The 15,000-nt window shown below is 42.3% G+C and overlaps 2 protein-coding genes across 3 annotated transcripts in view; one reads left to right on the top strand and one right to left on the bottom strand.

Annotated features, from left to right (window-relative positions):
• Positions 1–1,544: 1,544 nt before the first annotated feature.
• LOC311034788 (uncharacterized protein) lies at positions 1,545–7,762 on the bottom strand. 2 transcript variants are annotated; one of them, XM_084042769.1, is made up of 4 exons: positions 7,525–7,762; positions 4,888–5,187; positions 4,527–4,682; positions 1,545–3,259 (listed from the first exon to the last, which is right to left on the bottom strand). In XM_084042769.1, the coding sequence occupies exons 1-4, from the start codon at positions 7,754–7,756 to the stop codon at positions 1,908–1,910; spliced, it is 2,040 nt and encodes a 679-aa protein (XP_083898895.1). In that variant the 5' UTR covers positions 7,757–7,762; the 3' UTR covers positions 1,545–1,907. The 2 variants fall into 2 exon arrangements, with proteins under 2 accessions (XP_083898895.1, XP_083898896.1); XM_084042770.1 differs by having other exon boundaries at positions 4,527–4,670.
• Positions 7,763–8,799: 1,037 nt separating this feature from the next.
• LOC311034360 (atrial natriuretic peptide receptor 1) overlaps positions 8,800–15,000 on the top strand; it is a gene marked incomplete at both ends in the record, with an annotated part of 17,482 nt that continues 11,281 nt past the window's right edge. The window contains 9 exons of the mRNA XM_084042241.1: positions 8,800–8,835; positions 9,467–9,563; positions 9,873–10,005; positions 11,136–11,265; positions 11,456–11,560; positions 11,789–11,891; positions 12,464–12,609; positions 13,946–14,018; positions 14,702–14,837. Of these exons, the coding sequence (XP_083898367.1) occupies positions 8,800–8,835; positions 9,467–9,563; positions 9,873–10,005; positions 11,136–11,265; positions 11,456–11,560; positions 11,789–11,891; positions 12,464–12,609; positions 13,946–14,018; positions 14,702–14,837 (959 nt within the window). The remainder of the gene's footprint in view (positions 8,836–9,466; positions 9,564–9,872; positions 10,006–11,135; positions 11,266–11,455; positions 11,561–11,788; positions 11,892–12,463; positions 12,610–13,945; positions 14,019–14,701; positions 14,838–15,000) is intronic.

The raw sequence follows: 15,000 nt of genomic DNA, 5'->3' as shown, positions 1-15,000 counted from the left end.
GCAGAACTGCAGATTCACTCCCAATTTTCCATCGTAATCTGAAGACTCACCTCTTCAGACTCTACCTTAACCCGTAGCACTTGACCTAGCCTTGACGACCATGCAGTCTTATGCAAAGGTTAAAATGTAATTTAGATAGCATGTTATTTAGACAGATGCTAGGTTCACTTGTTTACCTGACATCTTTAAAAACATTAAAAATGTTTATGCTTTATACTTCTACTCCACTATATTACAGAGGCAAATATTGTCCTTTTTACTTCAATACAATTATTTGACAGCTTAAAATCTCACGGTAAAACTAATAAAAAGTAAACTTGCTAACACACTTTAAAAACGAATTAAAACTAAATTAAAATTGAAAACATTAAATTAAAACAAAAAAAATACATAAATTAAAACTGTAATAACCTATACTGCACATACACTTGATACTAAAGTGACATTAATGGTTGTTCTAAAGACAACACTACTCTCTTGTGGTTAGACTGTGTCACTGCAGGGAAATATTTCAGTCTGATTCCAAAACAACTTGTTTTCTACCCTCTCTCCTACATCCAGCCTCCTATAGAGCACAGAAGTGACAGTAATATTAATATTAGTGTTGGTCTCTCATGAGCATGTATTGTGTCATGCTTGTTTACAGTCAAATTTGGTCCCTTATCTCACTCCATCTCTTGGCTGTGTAAAGGCTGATTGACACTCCCTCTAGGTCCTAGAGAACGTGATGTCACACCATTGAAAGTAATAGCTGAAAACCTCACAAGATGGCACCACCTGTCCAGTGGACTCAATGGATGGAGGGGCGGGGGCTTCTTGATAGAACTCTCATCAGTTCACGACAACAATCACTAAACATAGAAAATACAACAGCGTTGGTCCGGGCACCTAGGCTACAATGTAGCCTGACAGCGGGTTGCGGGTTCGAGCAGCCTTTGGTGCGTGTCACTCCCCATCTCTCTCTCAACATTTCCTGTCAGCGTACTGTCCTATCAATGATAAAGGCATAAAAAAGCCCCCCACAAAAAGATGTCTTATACAAAAAAGACACAACACAACATTAAAATGTAAACATGGACCATAGAGCACAACCATAACATTGCGTGTAAGATACACACCTACTGTTGAACAAACACAACAGCATGGAAAGCAACACTAACATGACATGTAACAACTACATCACTTTATGGGAACATCATATGAACCCTAGCTTCCATATTCTGGGAAGAACATTCAGTGAAAATAGCTATTCTACAAATCGATCTATGAGCTTCTAATCTAGACTATGGATATTTTCGGTGAATAGATTTGGTGTAGACAGAAGGAAAAAACAGGGGCCTAGTATAGAACATAAATAAAAAATCCTGAAAATGTGGATGGACACTGATGTTCATATTATTCTACCAGTAACGTACAGTATGAGTTGAAGGTGATAAGAGATTAAAAGCAATTTAAAAAAGCAACACAAGTATTTGATATTCCATCAACATATTCAACTTTATTACAACAATGAGGAAAAAAAAGTGGGAGAAATTCTCTATCGTATAAGCTCCCATCATTTGCAGTTTCAAGAAATGGTTAAAGAAGAGAAAGTCAAAACATCAAGATGTATGTATGCATTCAGGAAAGACAAGACGAGAATCAACAGAGAAACTTGACTTGTCATGGTCCTCCTGGATTAGAATAATCATACACTTCTTAAAAAAAAAAAAGTGCTACTGTTCAACTAATAGCTTTTCCCCTGTATGAATCCCCAGATATTCAAATGTGCATTTTAAAGTTTTTCTCCCTGTATGTGTCCTCCTGTGTTTTAAAAAGTATTTGCTACTGTTCAAATAATAGCTTTACCCCTGTATGAATCCTCATGTCTTCAAATGTGTATTTTAACCATTGGCCATACATTGCAACTAAATGTTTTTTCTCCCTGTATGAGTCCTCGTGTGTTTTTTTAGACTAGCCATTCGACTATAGCCTTCACCACAAACTGTACAAACAAAGGGCTTTTCTTTAGTGTGGATCCTCATGTGTATACTCAGATCACCCTTTTGACTACAGCCTTTGCCACACACAGTACAAATAAAGGGTTTTTCCCCTGTATGAGTCCTCATGTGCGTCTTCAGCTTACTCATGTTAACAAAGCCTATTCCACAAACTGTACAAGTAAAGGGTCTTTCCCCCGTATGAATCATCATGTGTGTTTTCAGATGATCCATTCGACTACAGCCTTTGCCGCAAACTGTGCAAGTAAAGGGTTTTTCCGCTGTATGAGACCTCATGTGTGTTTTTAGATGATCTATTCGGCTACAGCCTTTTCCACAGACTTCACAAGAATAGGGCTTTTCCCCTGTGTGAGTCCTCATGTGTGTTATTAGAGGAGTCGTTTTAACAAAGCCTTTTCCACAAACTTTACAAGTATAGGGCCTTTCTCCTGTGTGAGTCCTCATGTGTGTTCTAAGATTAGTCATTTGACTAAAGCCTTTGCAACAAAATGTACAAGTAAAGGGAGTTTCTCCTGTGTGAAGCCTCATGTGTCTTTTTAGATCATTCTTCTGACTACAACCTTTACCACAAACTTCACAAATAAAGGGCTTTTCCCCTGTATGCAGCCTCATGTGTCTTTTTAGATAAGTCATTTGACTCCAGCCTTTGCAACAAACTTTACAAGTAAAGGGCTTTTTTACTGTATGAATCCTTGTGTGCCTCTCCAGACTTGCCTTTTGATTAAACACAATGCCACAATCTGTACAACTAAAGATGTTCTTCCCTGTGCGACTCCTCGTGGAGTAAGGTTGTTTTGACAATGTCAAGTCTTGGGACGGCTTGCTGCCGTCTCCTTCCACATTTTGTGTCGTGTGTGATTTCATTGCGTTTAAATCCGTCTGATCTACCTTGGTCCTCCACTCATCGTCTTCAGTGTCAGATTCAGAACATTGTAAAGTGAGGAGCTGGTCATCATCAGTTGGTTGTGATGTTTCATTGTCAGATTCAAAACATTGTAAAGAGAGGAGCTGGTCATCATCAGTTGGTTGTGATGCTCCGCAGTCCTCTACATCAGCTTCGATTTTCATGTAATTAGCTGAGGTGCTGACTAGTGGCTCTGTCTCTCTGTTTTCATCATCGTCTTCACTCTTCACTGCAAGTAACGTCTGCGTTGACACATCAGCCTGCTCTGATCTTTGAAGTCGCTCCTCCTGGACCACACTGCGGCTCCTCTCCTGCTGTTTAGAGGAAGCCTTCTCTTTAGACACAGTGAGGGAGTCTAGGCAAAAGAGTAAAAGTGAGAAAAGCATTAGTTTGACCTTCATAATTCATTTCAATTAAATGTTTCAACAGATATGCCCATGATGCAACTAGTGTGTTTTGGTCGTTAGTATTAGTTTATTTTGGACCTGGCTTCTGATGTTTACAGTACACAGTGCACATCATTGAGATCTAGGTGCACCAACTGTATGATGTGCAAACAAAGGCATACTTTAGTTAGCAGCCCGCAGTCTCCCCTAGCTGAAAAACACTTCCAGCGCACCTCTGTGATTGTGTGTGTGAGTAAGTGAGTGAGTGAGTGAGTGAGACATAAATACAGGGAGTGTCTCTGTGTACACCAGAGAGGATATCATTTATAAGAGGATGAAATAAATAACACGCTTTTTTTTTATAATGTATTGAATACCTGAAAAGTAATACATAATAATACATTTGGATGCATCCTGCTGTTTCTATTTTTCATTCATATGGCTATAACACAGTACACTGCTTTTCAGTTCCTCATTCAAGTTTGAATGTGCACCAGCTGGTGCAGCTAGGCTTATTATTAACTGGACTAATAGTTTTTGTTACAGATGGGCTATGTGCAATAACAAAGGATTATTGTTCCCAGTGACACCTTTTTAATGCTTTTTATCTATCTATTTATCTATATAAGACACACATAAATGCAAACACAGAAGCCATGACCGTATGCACTCTAGACCGGAACTGCAACCTGCCAAGTGATTTGATATAATATAACCCAGGATATACACATAAGAGCGTAATGAACACTTATTTCCATGTTGTGGTTCTGTGTGAGGAGTCTTAGAGAAGAGGGAGGCTGATAGCAGAGCTCACGCTGTTTTTTTTGTTTTTTTTACAATATGGGGATTTGGCTAAAATAAAAACTACTTTGTTGTCTTTTGGGGGCAGATATTGCATATTTGTACAGTGAAGCACAAGAAATAAGGGATAAAACAATGTAAACCTTAATATTTTATGTCATAAGACCTTTAACTATTGAACCCTCTGGTTCCTTCAAGCTTCAATCATTATCAGGAAACTCGCAGCATTAACAGGAAACTGGCAGCATTATAAAATTATAAATCATGATAAATACTGATATCGATCAATAAGGAAAAACACTATTGTGATATTCGTTGTCATTTGGCCCAGCCCAAGGTTTTAAATGTGTTTTAGTAGTAGAGAAGTGATCTACAGATCCTGTGCAACTGTACTACAGGTTTAAACCACCAGTAAAAAAAACTGTACATACATACCTATCCTGTGCAACATTACTACAGGTTGCAGTCGTGCATCCAGCAGTCCACATCCCTGGTCAGTCACTCGCTGTTCCTCTGACGATGTTGAATATCTTTTGAAGACTATCTGTCTCGATGCAGTTGACATCTCGCTGTGGCTGTCTGCGGAAATCACTAATACAAATACTTGTAGTTATCATTCAGCAACTTTACATACCATGTAATCAAATCAAACTATTGCACAGTGCCATGACCTGGTGTCAAATCTTTAATACACTATAATGGAGACGTATTGTACAAAGCTGCCAATGGCAGTGACCAATTCAGTCTTGGCAGTCTTGTTAGATTAGAACTAATAAAGTGTTGTTGTTTTCTTTACCTGAGAGAGTGTCACACCTGGCCTTCCTATGAAGTAATGTCAATGGGGACACAGCAGTGTCCTCTTCCTGTTCCTCTTTAATCCATGGAGGCTCTAGCTCCTCCTGGACCAGACTGGGGCTCCTTTCCTCATGTTGTGGAGGCTCTGACTCCTCCTGGACCAGACTGGGGCTCCTCTCCTCATGTTGTGGAGGCTCTGGTTCCTCCTGGACCAGACTGGGGCTCCTCTCCTCATGTTGTGGAGGCTCTGGCTCCTCCTGGACCAGACTGGGGTTCCTCTCCTCATGTTTATGGGAAACGTCTTTACATACAGGACAGAAGGAGGAGAGAAGAGGTAGCATCAGGAGAACAACTCAACGTGGTTCTCTCTTTGGATGACAATTATTCTCCTAATTATTCATTTGTTTTGTCATGATCGCCAGTGTTTTTTATTTGTCTCTTTTACAGTAGAAATGTCAACCAATATTTATCTAAAATAGTCAAGGATAAATTAGCCTTAATTTGTACTTCAAACAGCAGTATCCAAATTTCTCATCCATATAATCTAGTCTGCCCAAATACATGACTACAGCAGTGTTTCCCAAACATGTTTTATGTCAAGGACCCCCATCCTAAACTATTTTGTCCCAGGGACCCCCATGAAAGAAGATTTTGTTGTATCATTATTCACAATTCTTTACGATGTATCAAAAAGGTTCAAAACATAGCAGATCTACAAGCCCACAACGTTGTGGGCTTGTAGATCTGCTATTTTTGAATGGACAAGATATGAAAATGTATGAATAATATGTTCTTCATTTTGCTGGGGTCCCCCTGGGGGTCCCTGGACCCCACTTTGAGAACCACTGGTCTAGCGGTTTGTTAAAGGATCGTGGGTCAGCACTATAACCGAGAAGCCACACTCTACCAACCACAGAAAATGACACAGCACAAGTTGCTAGTTTCTACTCTGCTGCTGCTGGCTGCTGCTCTGAGCGGCCGTATCACAGCAACTGAGGTGCAGAGATGTGGTGAGATGTTAACAACTAGGTCGCTAATCTAGCAGTTAGAAGGATTTTCTGCAAATTTCAACAATGGGACCACATACACCACAGTTCACTCTTATCTGTGTTTCGTCTGAATCAGCTGTATGTAGTTATATGGATTTCCATTTTAATAAGAAAACCAAATAAAACATCTCTGCATCAACTGTCTTATAATCTACCCCTGTCTAACTGTTTATAGACTGAGTACCATCGAGTAGAGTGACTTTACACATGGAGGCAAACGGAACCCGACTGTCACGCTTAGATGAACTGGTTTCCTGCACCTGTGAAATGTGTGCACACACTCGCACACATTCCCCGTTCCCCGCTGATGTTAGGACACCAACACAGACCACGCTTAGTGATCAGTAATCAGGCTTTAGTTCAGCCAAAGTCATCTCACTCAACCTCTGTTTAACTTTAGTGTCCCTGCCAGCCCCTCAGAGACACCGTGAGACCCTCACTAGGGCTCCGTTCATCTCTCTCAGGTTCTGCTGCTGACAGACCCGGACACCCAGGCGGTCGACGCGAGACCCAATGACACCAGATTAGACATTTGGCTATGCAATCAGGAAAACACATTCAAGACTCACCCAGCAGTCGTATTCCTACAAGCGATGGCAAAACTGCAGATGGCTTTTGATCAAGAATGGAGCGGTGACAAAACCAGTTTTTTGTCCCCTAGTAAATAGGGCTTTATTATTATAAATAAAAGGATGAAAATACAAAAGATAGGAAAGAGGGACGAGCTGTACGCTCAGGAAAATGCAAACACTGCTCAGATAGTATCACAAGGTATTCCAAAAAGAAGAGAAGCCCCCGCTTTTGGGCGCAACCTCTTTTATAATGTCTGGTCAGGATGGATGCAACTCCCTTATGGCATACGTGACATTCAGAGATATGTTGCAATGAGACAAAAACTACTCTGTTACAATTTATTCTATTACTTTTTGGAGTACTGACTTCATGTGTCTTACACGGTTTAAAACTCGCCTCTGCAACGTGCCCTTTGCACAGCGAGGCAAGTTGGATGGCTGTGGTTAAGTGCCTTCCTGCAAACTCTTTTGTTCCAGGAAGATTAAACTCACAGTGTGTCTCTCACCATGCAGACAGGAAACACACTGTCACTGGGGTCACAAGTTCAACTACATGTTCACCTGCCAGTATCACTGTTCTCTCTATTTGTCTAATGCATGAATACATATATAGCTCTAAGCAACAAGCATGTTTTTATGTTTTTTCTTAACCCTCACAAACGCGGAGTTTGACCCCGAACCCCGTTTTTGCAACTATGCCTAAACCTACCTTAACCCTAACCTCAGCCTACCTTAACCCTAACCTCAGTAAAACTATGCCTAAACCTACCTTAACCCTAACCTCAGTAAAACTATGCAAAATCTACAAAGTAAATAGTAGTAAATCAAAGTTTTGAAATAAGTGTAGTGGAGTAAAAGTACAATATTTGCCTCTGAGATGTAGTGGAGTAGAAGTAAAAAATACTGCAAATTGGAAATACGTATAAGCATAAGTAAAAAAAAAATACCTCAAAATTGTACTAAGTAAAGTACTTGAGTAAATATCCTTAGGTACTTTACACCACTGAACAGACATACCTGCAGTGTGTAGTAGTGTAATGTTGAGCAGTGTCTTCATCTCTGTCTGGAAGAGGCTGCACATCCACTCTGCGGCCACACGGAGGCGCTGCAACACCAACACTCGGACGAGCTGCGGCTGACAAACATCAGCACCAAGCTGCTGTTTCTCCAGAACACACACTATCTCCTCTCCTACCGACGACATGTGTTCATTTATCGACAGCCGTACTGACTCCATCTTCTGACACATTTTACCTCGTTTAGGAGACATTTTTTTCCACCAAGCTCTTTGTTCCTATAAAAAAACGTTCCTCACCGCAACGGAATTTAAAAACGACCGAGACAACACGCACTTACTTCCGAGTCAACGTCTTGCAAGCATGCTGCTCAATGGAAGATCCAGACACTGTTCTTTAAATGCCTTTCGCCCCCTGGTGGTGGAGATGTGTCACTGAATGATAGGTAGATAGGTCAGGGACTCGGGGTACTAAAGTTAGTACCCTAACAGTACCCTGACCTAGTTATATACTGTAGATCACTGGTTCCCAAACAGTGATCCATTTTATGGGTCGCAAGTAAATATCCCCTTTTTTTTCCTACTTGTGCTTTTTAGTTATTATTATCTTTAAGTAAAAAAAAAAAAAAAGCATGTCAAAATTCGCGTCAGATCCTGTGTCTAGGTGAGACATGACCTTTGACACGATCTAAATGTCTCAACAGAAGAGCAGGGAGACATAATACTTGAGGATAAATGTTTACTTGATGCTTAATTGTCACACAAATAATGGTCATTGTGTTTTTGGCATTGTAACGTAATGAATGAAAATGTCATTTCTGTTTTCCTTTTAAGCTTTGTAAGTAAAAATTACACAGGGCAGATATAATATGACAAATAACTCAAATACATAATGAATAATAATAAAAATAGCTCAGATTTATACAGCGCTTTTCTAAGTACCCAAAGTCGCATATAATAATGTTTTACTTAAAAATATAACTATAATTGGAGATAGCCAATCTGCTATTTTTGCTATTTGTGGAAAATCTTTGAAAATGTATGAAAACATTTTTAACATGGAAACGATTATGATGATTATGACAAAAGTAATTGAGATAATCTCAAATAATTGTGATTTGATTGTGTAATAATTGTGACACTCTCCTCTCTCTCTCTCTCTCTCTCTCTCTCTCTCTCTCTCTCTCTCTCTCTCTCTCTCTCTCTCTCTCTCTCTCTCCCCAGTCATCAGTATTGAATCAGTCAGTCTTCAGTGTGGAAGGGATCGCAGCATCCAGATGGACAAACAGCTCAAACTGTTTTTTATTTCCACGGTAAGAAATGTTCAACTTTATTACATTGATGTTTTCTTTGAAATAAGTGTTTTTTTTTTTACACTAATCGTTCATGTGTGTGTGTGTGTGTGTGTGTGTGTGTGTGTGTGTGTGTGTGTGTGTGTGTGTGTGTGTACATGTGTGTGCGTGTGCGTGTGCGTGCGTGCGTGCGTGCGTGCGTGCGTGCGTGCGTGCGTGCGTGCGTGCGTGCGTGCGTGCGTGTGTACTTGTATAACTGTACTTGTGAGGGCCAAATGTCCCCACAAGTATAGTAGAATTTGAGAAACAGACATTAGGGCAATTTTCGTGGTTGTTTTGGTTGAAAAGTGATTCCGGGAGTTAGACTCATGTTAGGAAAATATTCAGGTTAGGATTCAATATTTAGAGGTGAGGAATTGGATATGACAGACAGATATATAAGCTATGCCCGATTTGTTCGCCGTAGCGCAATTATAATAGCTGAACTACAAGCTCACACCGTATCGCTGGCTAGCAGCGAGCTAGATCTACTATTTTAGGTGAGCCACATACAGTATTAGGATTATAGGGTTAGAAAAGGGGGGGAGAAGTGAAAATAGCATTTATAAAATGTCAGTCCTTAAAAATGTTTATGTCCTCTCTGTGTGTGTAGCTAGTGTGTGTGTCCTGCTGGCATGATCTGGACAACAGTGAGTTTGACTGCTGGCCTCTGGACGACCCTGACGAACAGAACATGATCAACTGTGGAGGTACCCGTCCGTCCGTCCGTCCGTCCGTCCGTCCGTCCGTCCGTCCGTCCGTCCGTCCGTCCGTCCGTCCGTCCGTCCGTCCGTCCGTCCATCCATCCTACAGTGGTTGTCTGCCTGTCTGCCTATCTGTCCATCTATCCGTCCATCTATCCGTCCGTCCGTCCGTCCGTCCGTCCATCCGACAGTGTCTGTCTGTCTGTTTGTCTGTCTGTCCGAGTAGATCTCTTAACAATTCTCTCTCTCTCTCTCTCTCTCTCTCTCTCTCTCTCTCTCTCTCTCTCACACTCTGTCTCTCTCTGTCTCTCTCAGGTCTAGAGATGTCCTGGATGGTCAGACCTCCAGAAACAGTGAAAAGTGGAGAGGTGTTCCTGGTGGTTTATTCAGTAACAGCTCAGGACTCATTCTACCAGTGGGCTGTGGATCATCACATCTTCACTCACACGTACGCTATCTATCAATCAATCTATCTATCTCAGCGTAAAGATAAAGATAAATTCAATGTAGGGGTTACAAGTGGGTGGAAACAAACAAGCCATCCTATAACGTCAGGACTGGCAAGGGGCATCGTAGCTCTGATCCACATCAAACGTGGCACAAACACTGTTCAGTAGTCTGGCATGAGAATAGTCACACCAATTTTTTGTTATTACCATTATCATATTGGATACAACAGCAGTTTTACAGCAGTGTTCTTTCAATGGCCATAACTCGGTGACTATTGCTCTGATCAGTGCAATATAGGACTGGATTTGAAGGCCACATAGCAGCCTGAAAATCTAGTAAAAGAAATACTGCATATCCTTCATATTAGTCTCGCGTCACCAGACTGTTGCCTCCCACAATTTACAAATGTTTCCGACATACAGTCTGGGACTCGGAAGCTCTGATCATGTGTAAGGGGAAAGCGGATGCCCCTCCCCTACCCACGTCCGTTTCAGCATTGTGCAGTGGCGCAAATGAGTCCGACTGGAATCAACGAATCTCATAAATATCGTTTATGTCTACTAGTGTCTTCTTTCACAGTTTTTTCGGCGTTAATTCCATGATACCTTTCTCAGTTTTCTGTGATAAACAATCCTCGCACAAATAACATGAATCTACCGCTCCTATGACTATGCTTCCGCCTCGGTTCTGTTTCCACTAGGACTACAGGTCCGCGGGCACCGCGTCGTGATTGGTCGAATGTTTTTCCGGTCTGAACAACTTCCGTTACACAGCTTTCGGGAAGTGTAGTCCCAGACTCTATTTTAGCATTCAGAGATTGTGGAATAGTTGTCTGGTGACGCGAGACTATTCATATTGGAATGGTAGTTGTTAGTGCTGGTTTTCTCACCCGTTCAAGCCTTCATTGAATTCAGATTTACGTATCCCTATCAGTAGGTTAGGGTTGTCTGGCTAGTGTCTACGCAAGACTAATTGTGTTTGTGTGTGTGTGTGTGTGTGTGTGTGTGTGTGTGTGTGTGTGTGTGTGTGTGTGTGTGTGTGTGTGTGTGTGTGTGTGTGTGTGTGTGTGTGTGTGTTTGTGTGTGCGCGTGCCCACGTGCGTGTGTGCGCGTGTGCGTGTGTGTGTAGTTCAATAGTAGACGGTGTTTCAGCCAGAAGGTTCTGTGAGCATCATGAATGTCCTTCTGCTGATGATGCTGATGAAAGCAACTGTTGTATTCACCACGCTAACATCCACTCCTGTCCTCTAGGATTCATGGTACACACACACACACACACACACACACACACACACACACACACACACACACACACACACACACACACACACACACACACACACACACACACACGCATATTATGCAAATGTATTTCACTCACTCTGTCTGTCTGTCCGTCCGTCCGTCCGTCCGTCCGTCCGTCCGTCTGTCTGCTGTCTGTCTGTCTAGTCTACAGAGCGTATTTGTGGTCCATGGATCCCACATGATGGGAACATCTTCACTCACACCCTCTCTACTGCTGGAAAGATCACACCGACTAACTGGACAGCCAAGGTACACACACGCATGTGCACGCCCACGCACACGCAAACGCACGCACACATGCACACACCCAAGCACGCACAGATGAGATATGTGTACAATGTACTAAATAACTATCATAATCAATTCTATTCTATTGCATCAGTGTATTATATTTTAACATTGTGTGCATGCGTGCGTGCGTGCGTGCGTGCGTGCGTGCGTGCGTGCGTGCGTGCGTGCGTGCGTGCGTGTTTGCAGGTGACCCTGGTTCATCCTGGTTTGACGTCTCTCATCGCTCACATCAGAGTTGGACTCATGCAGGTGGCACTGGAGGCCAAATCTACTGTCGTGCCTGCTGTGTGTAAGTTGTGTGCGTCACATGCATGTGTGCATGCGTGAGTAGAGACAGCATGTGTGTATTTAAGTGTGTATGTCTCTATGTCTGCACAAAAGCAGACCAATCAGAGCTCATGTCTCCCAGGCACTCCCCCGCTTGCAGACTGCCTATTTTTTGGTGCGGGACCAAGTCAATCATTATTTAGAGAAAGCCAAGAGTTAACCAAGAGAGGGACATGTTGGAATCTATGGAATCCATCAGTCGTGGCGAATTTAATCCAAGCACCCATCTCTACACGTCACCGCCCTCTAGTTCGTGAGCTCAGGTTGAAGCGTGCAAACCTGCATGGCATCAAATTCCACCCATTTAGGGTCCCAGCTTCAACTTTGCAGAATCCTGGTCATGTCCGCCATACCCCGTCACCCCTACTCCTCCAGTCAATTCTCCTGTACGATTATTTACGCTAGCTCCATTACATGAAACGACATGTTTAACGCCATCTTTTCATGACGTCAACAATTGCATATAGTCTCTCTCTCTCTCTCTCTCTCTCTCTCTCTCTCTCTCTCTCTCTCTCTCTCTCTCTCTCTCCCCAGTGTGTGGTGATGGGGTGTGTGAGGAGGAGGAGGGGTGTTCTATCTGTCCGGCAGACTGCGGCGAATGCCCTATGACCTTGAGCGGCAGGCTAGCTATTAGCCTGCCTGTCACCCTGGTGCTACTCTGCTTCATTATCACTGCTGTGGTACGTGCACACGCACGCACGGACACACACAGACACACACACACACACACACACACACACACACACACACACACACACACACACACACACACACACACACACACACACACACACACACACACACAGTTCAGTAACAGGGGTCTCCCCGTCTCTTCAGCTCTTTCATAAACAGAAACTTCCTTTTCAAGTCAGGATTACATTTCTTTAGTTTCTTCACTTCTCCTTGTTTATCCTGTGCCCAGTATGAGCTTTCTCTCCTGATTGTATCAAATTGGTATCGCGACCTTAAAATGTATTTTGTGGTAACTGCGATGGGATGCAAGAGTGTGACTATAGCCAACACCAACTTCTGAGTCCTCCACACCCTCAAGTCTGGCATCAGCGTCTTTAGCTCTGTAGTGTTGTTAGCTCCACTATCTCGTTGCGGTGTACGTACGTTTGTGGTGCGCCTCTTTCCCCTCCTAGCTGTGCATTGGGTTGGCTCCCAGCCTCCCACAGAGTCAGTTTGTTCACCACCAGTTCCGGCTTCCTGACACATGGTGCCAGCCAGCCAATGACAGAAAGGATATGAACTTTATACTATACTATTTTTATTTGGTCATGCTTGTTTTTATGCTAAGGCAAACACAGAATATGGAGCGCACACCTGTATTGATGAGGTGCTGGCCACGGCAGATAATAATGTTGATAAGGATGAGGCCGCACAACTCTTAGCCACGATGCAGAAAGTTTTAATGATAAGAAACCAACGTTTCGACAATTACTGTCTTCCTCAGGGTTTTAACCAACCATCGTTAAAACCCTGAGGAAGACAGTAATTGTCGAAACGTTGGTTTCTTATCATTAAAACGTTCTGCATCGTGGCTAAGAGTTGTGCGGCCTCATCCTTATCAACATGCTTGTTTTTATAACATGAAAAATTAGGATTTTTTAAATTTAGATTGACAGAGTATTTCTCAGCACGATATTTGGTTTGTGAATTTTTGCTGCAGTCTTTAACTAGTTGAAACATAATTTAGTTTTTTTCTAAAGCTGCTTGCAGATGGAAAGCAAATGACAAATAAAGCAATCTTGATCTTGAATCATGAGGGAACATACATGTCGAGCTGTTACTTAGATAGCATGTTGTTTGGACAGATATAGGTTTGATGTTTGCTATCCTAGCTACTTGGAAGCACTCATTTTGTTTTCTTTGCCCTCTATTGTGTCCATTTACCCTGTCGCGTGTTGGCGAGAGGTCATGACATTTACTCTGATCTTGCACTGTGTAAGTCACTCTGGATTAGAGCGTCTCACAAATGAATGCATTTTAAATTGTTACTTGTTTGTGGTTTAGGTGTTCAGCTATCAGAAACAGAAGCTGCTGTGGGATGAAAGTTGGATCATAGATTTTACTCTCATTAAACAAGGTGACACACACATACACACATATGGTACACACAACACACTTACACACATGCATATGTCTGACCGGTGCAAAAAAATATGTTAATATTTCACCAATTCTGGCATCCTTGCATTGGCTTCCAATCTCTTTCAGAATTGATTTTAAAATGTTATTAATTACTTTTAGAATCTAGGGCATCTCTGGTCTGGCCCCATCCTATATCTCCAACCTACTCGAGCCATATGTACCAAAGCACAATTTGAGGTCCTCAGACAAAGCTCTCCTAGACATCCCATCTTCCCGAAAGATTTAATAAAGGTGATAGGGCCTTCACTTCGCATTCAGAGCTCCGACTCTCTGGAATGCCCTCCCTCTGGAGATCAGGCTCGCAGAGTCTGCACCCCGGTTCAAATCCCTCCTGAAAACTCACTTTTATAAAGCTACCTTCATTCCCCAAATGCTTTAACCTATTGCGTTCTACTGCATTTGCTGCGTAAGATTTTTAATCCGCCCCTCTATGCCAGATACTTTGTGACTCTGTTTTGAAAGGTGCTACATAAATAAAGCTTTATTATTATTATTATTATATACACACATGTACTGTATAAACCAGTAACCTATCTATCTATCTCTCTCTCTCTCTCTCTCTCTCTCTCTCTCTCTCTCTCTCTCTCTCTCTCTCTCTCTCTCTCTCTCTCTCTGCAGACCAGTCTCATGTGACAATGGGCAGTATCATCAGTGTCCCTGTCGCTAACAGTGACAGTAACGCCAGCTGTGTGACCGCTCTCAGTTCCTGTACAAACACACACCGCAAGACAGCCTTCACATACACTGGGATATAGTAACTATATACCTGTCTGTCTGTCTGTCTGTCTGTCTGTCTGTCTGTCAGTCACACACATCGCTACAGACTTCCGCACTCCATCCCGGACGAGCCTCCAAATTGTCATGACAAATAGGAAGCCCACCAAAATCGATGTTTAGTGAATGGGGATTTTTATTAA

Source organism: Gymnoscopelus microlampas (assembly GCF_963454915.1).
Source record: "Gymnoscopelus microlampas genome assembly, chromosome: 19".
NCBI classification, from domain to species: Eukaryota; Metazoa; Chordata; class Actinopteri; order Myctophiformes; family Myctophidae; genus Gymnoscopelus; species Gymnoscopelus microlampas.
The sequence above is the reverse complement of the archived record's forward strand: the minus strand, read 5'-3'. Positions and strand labels throughout refer to the sequence as shown.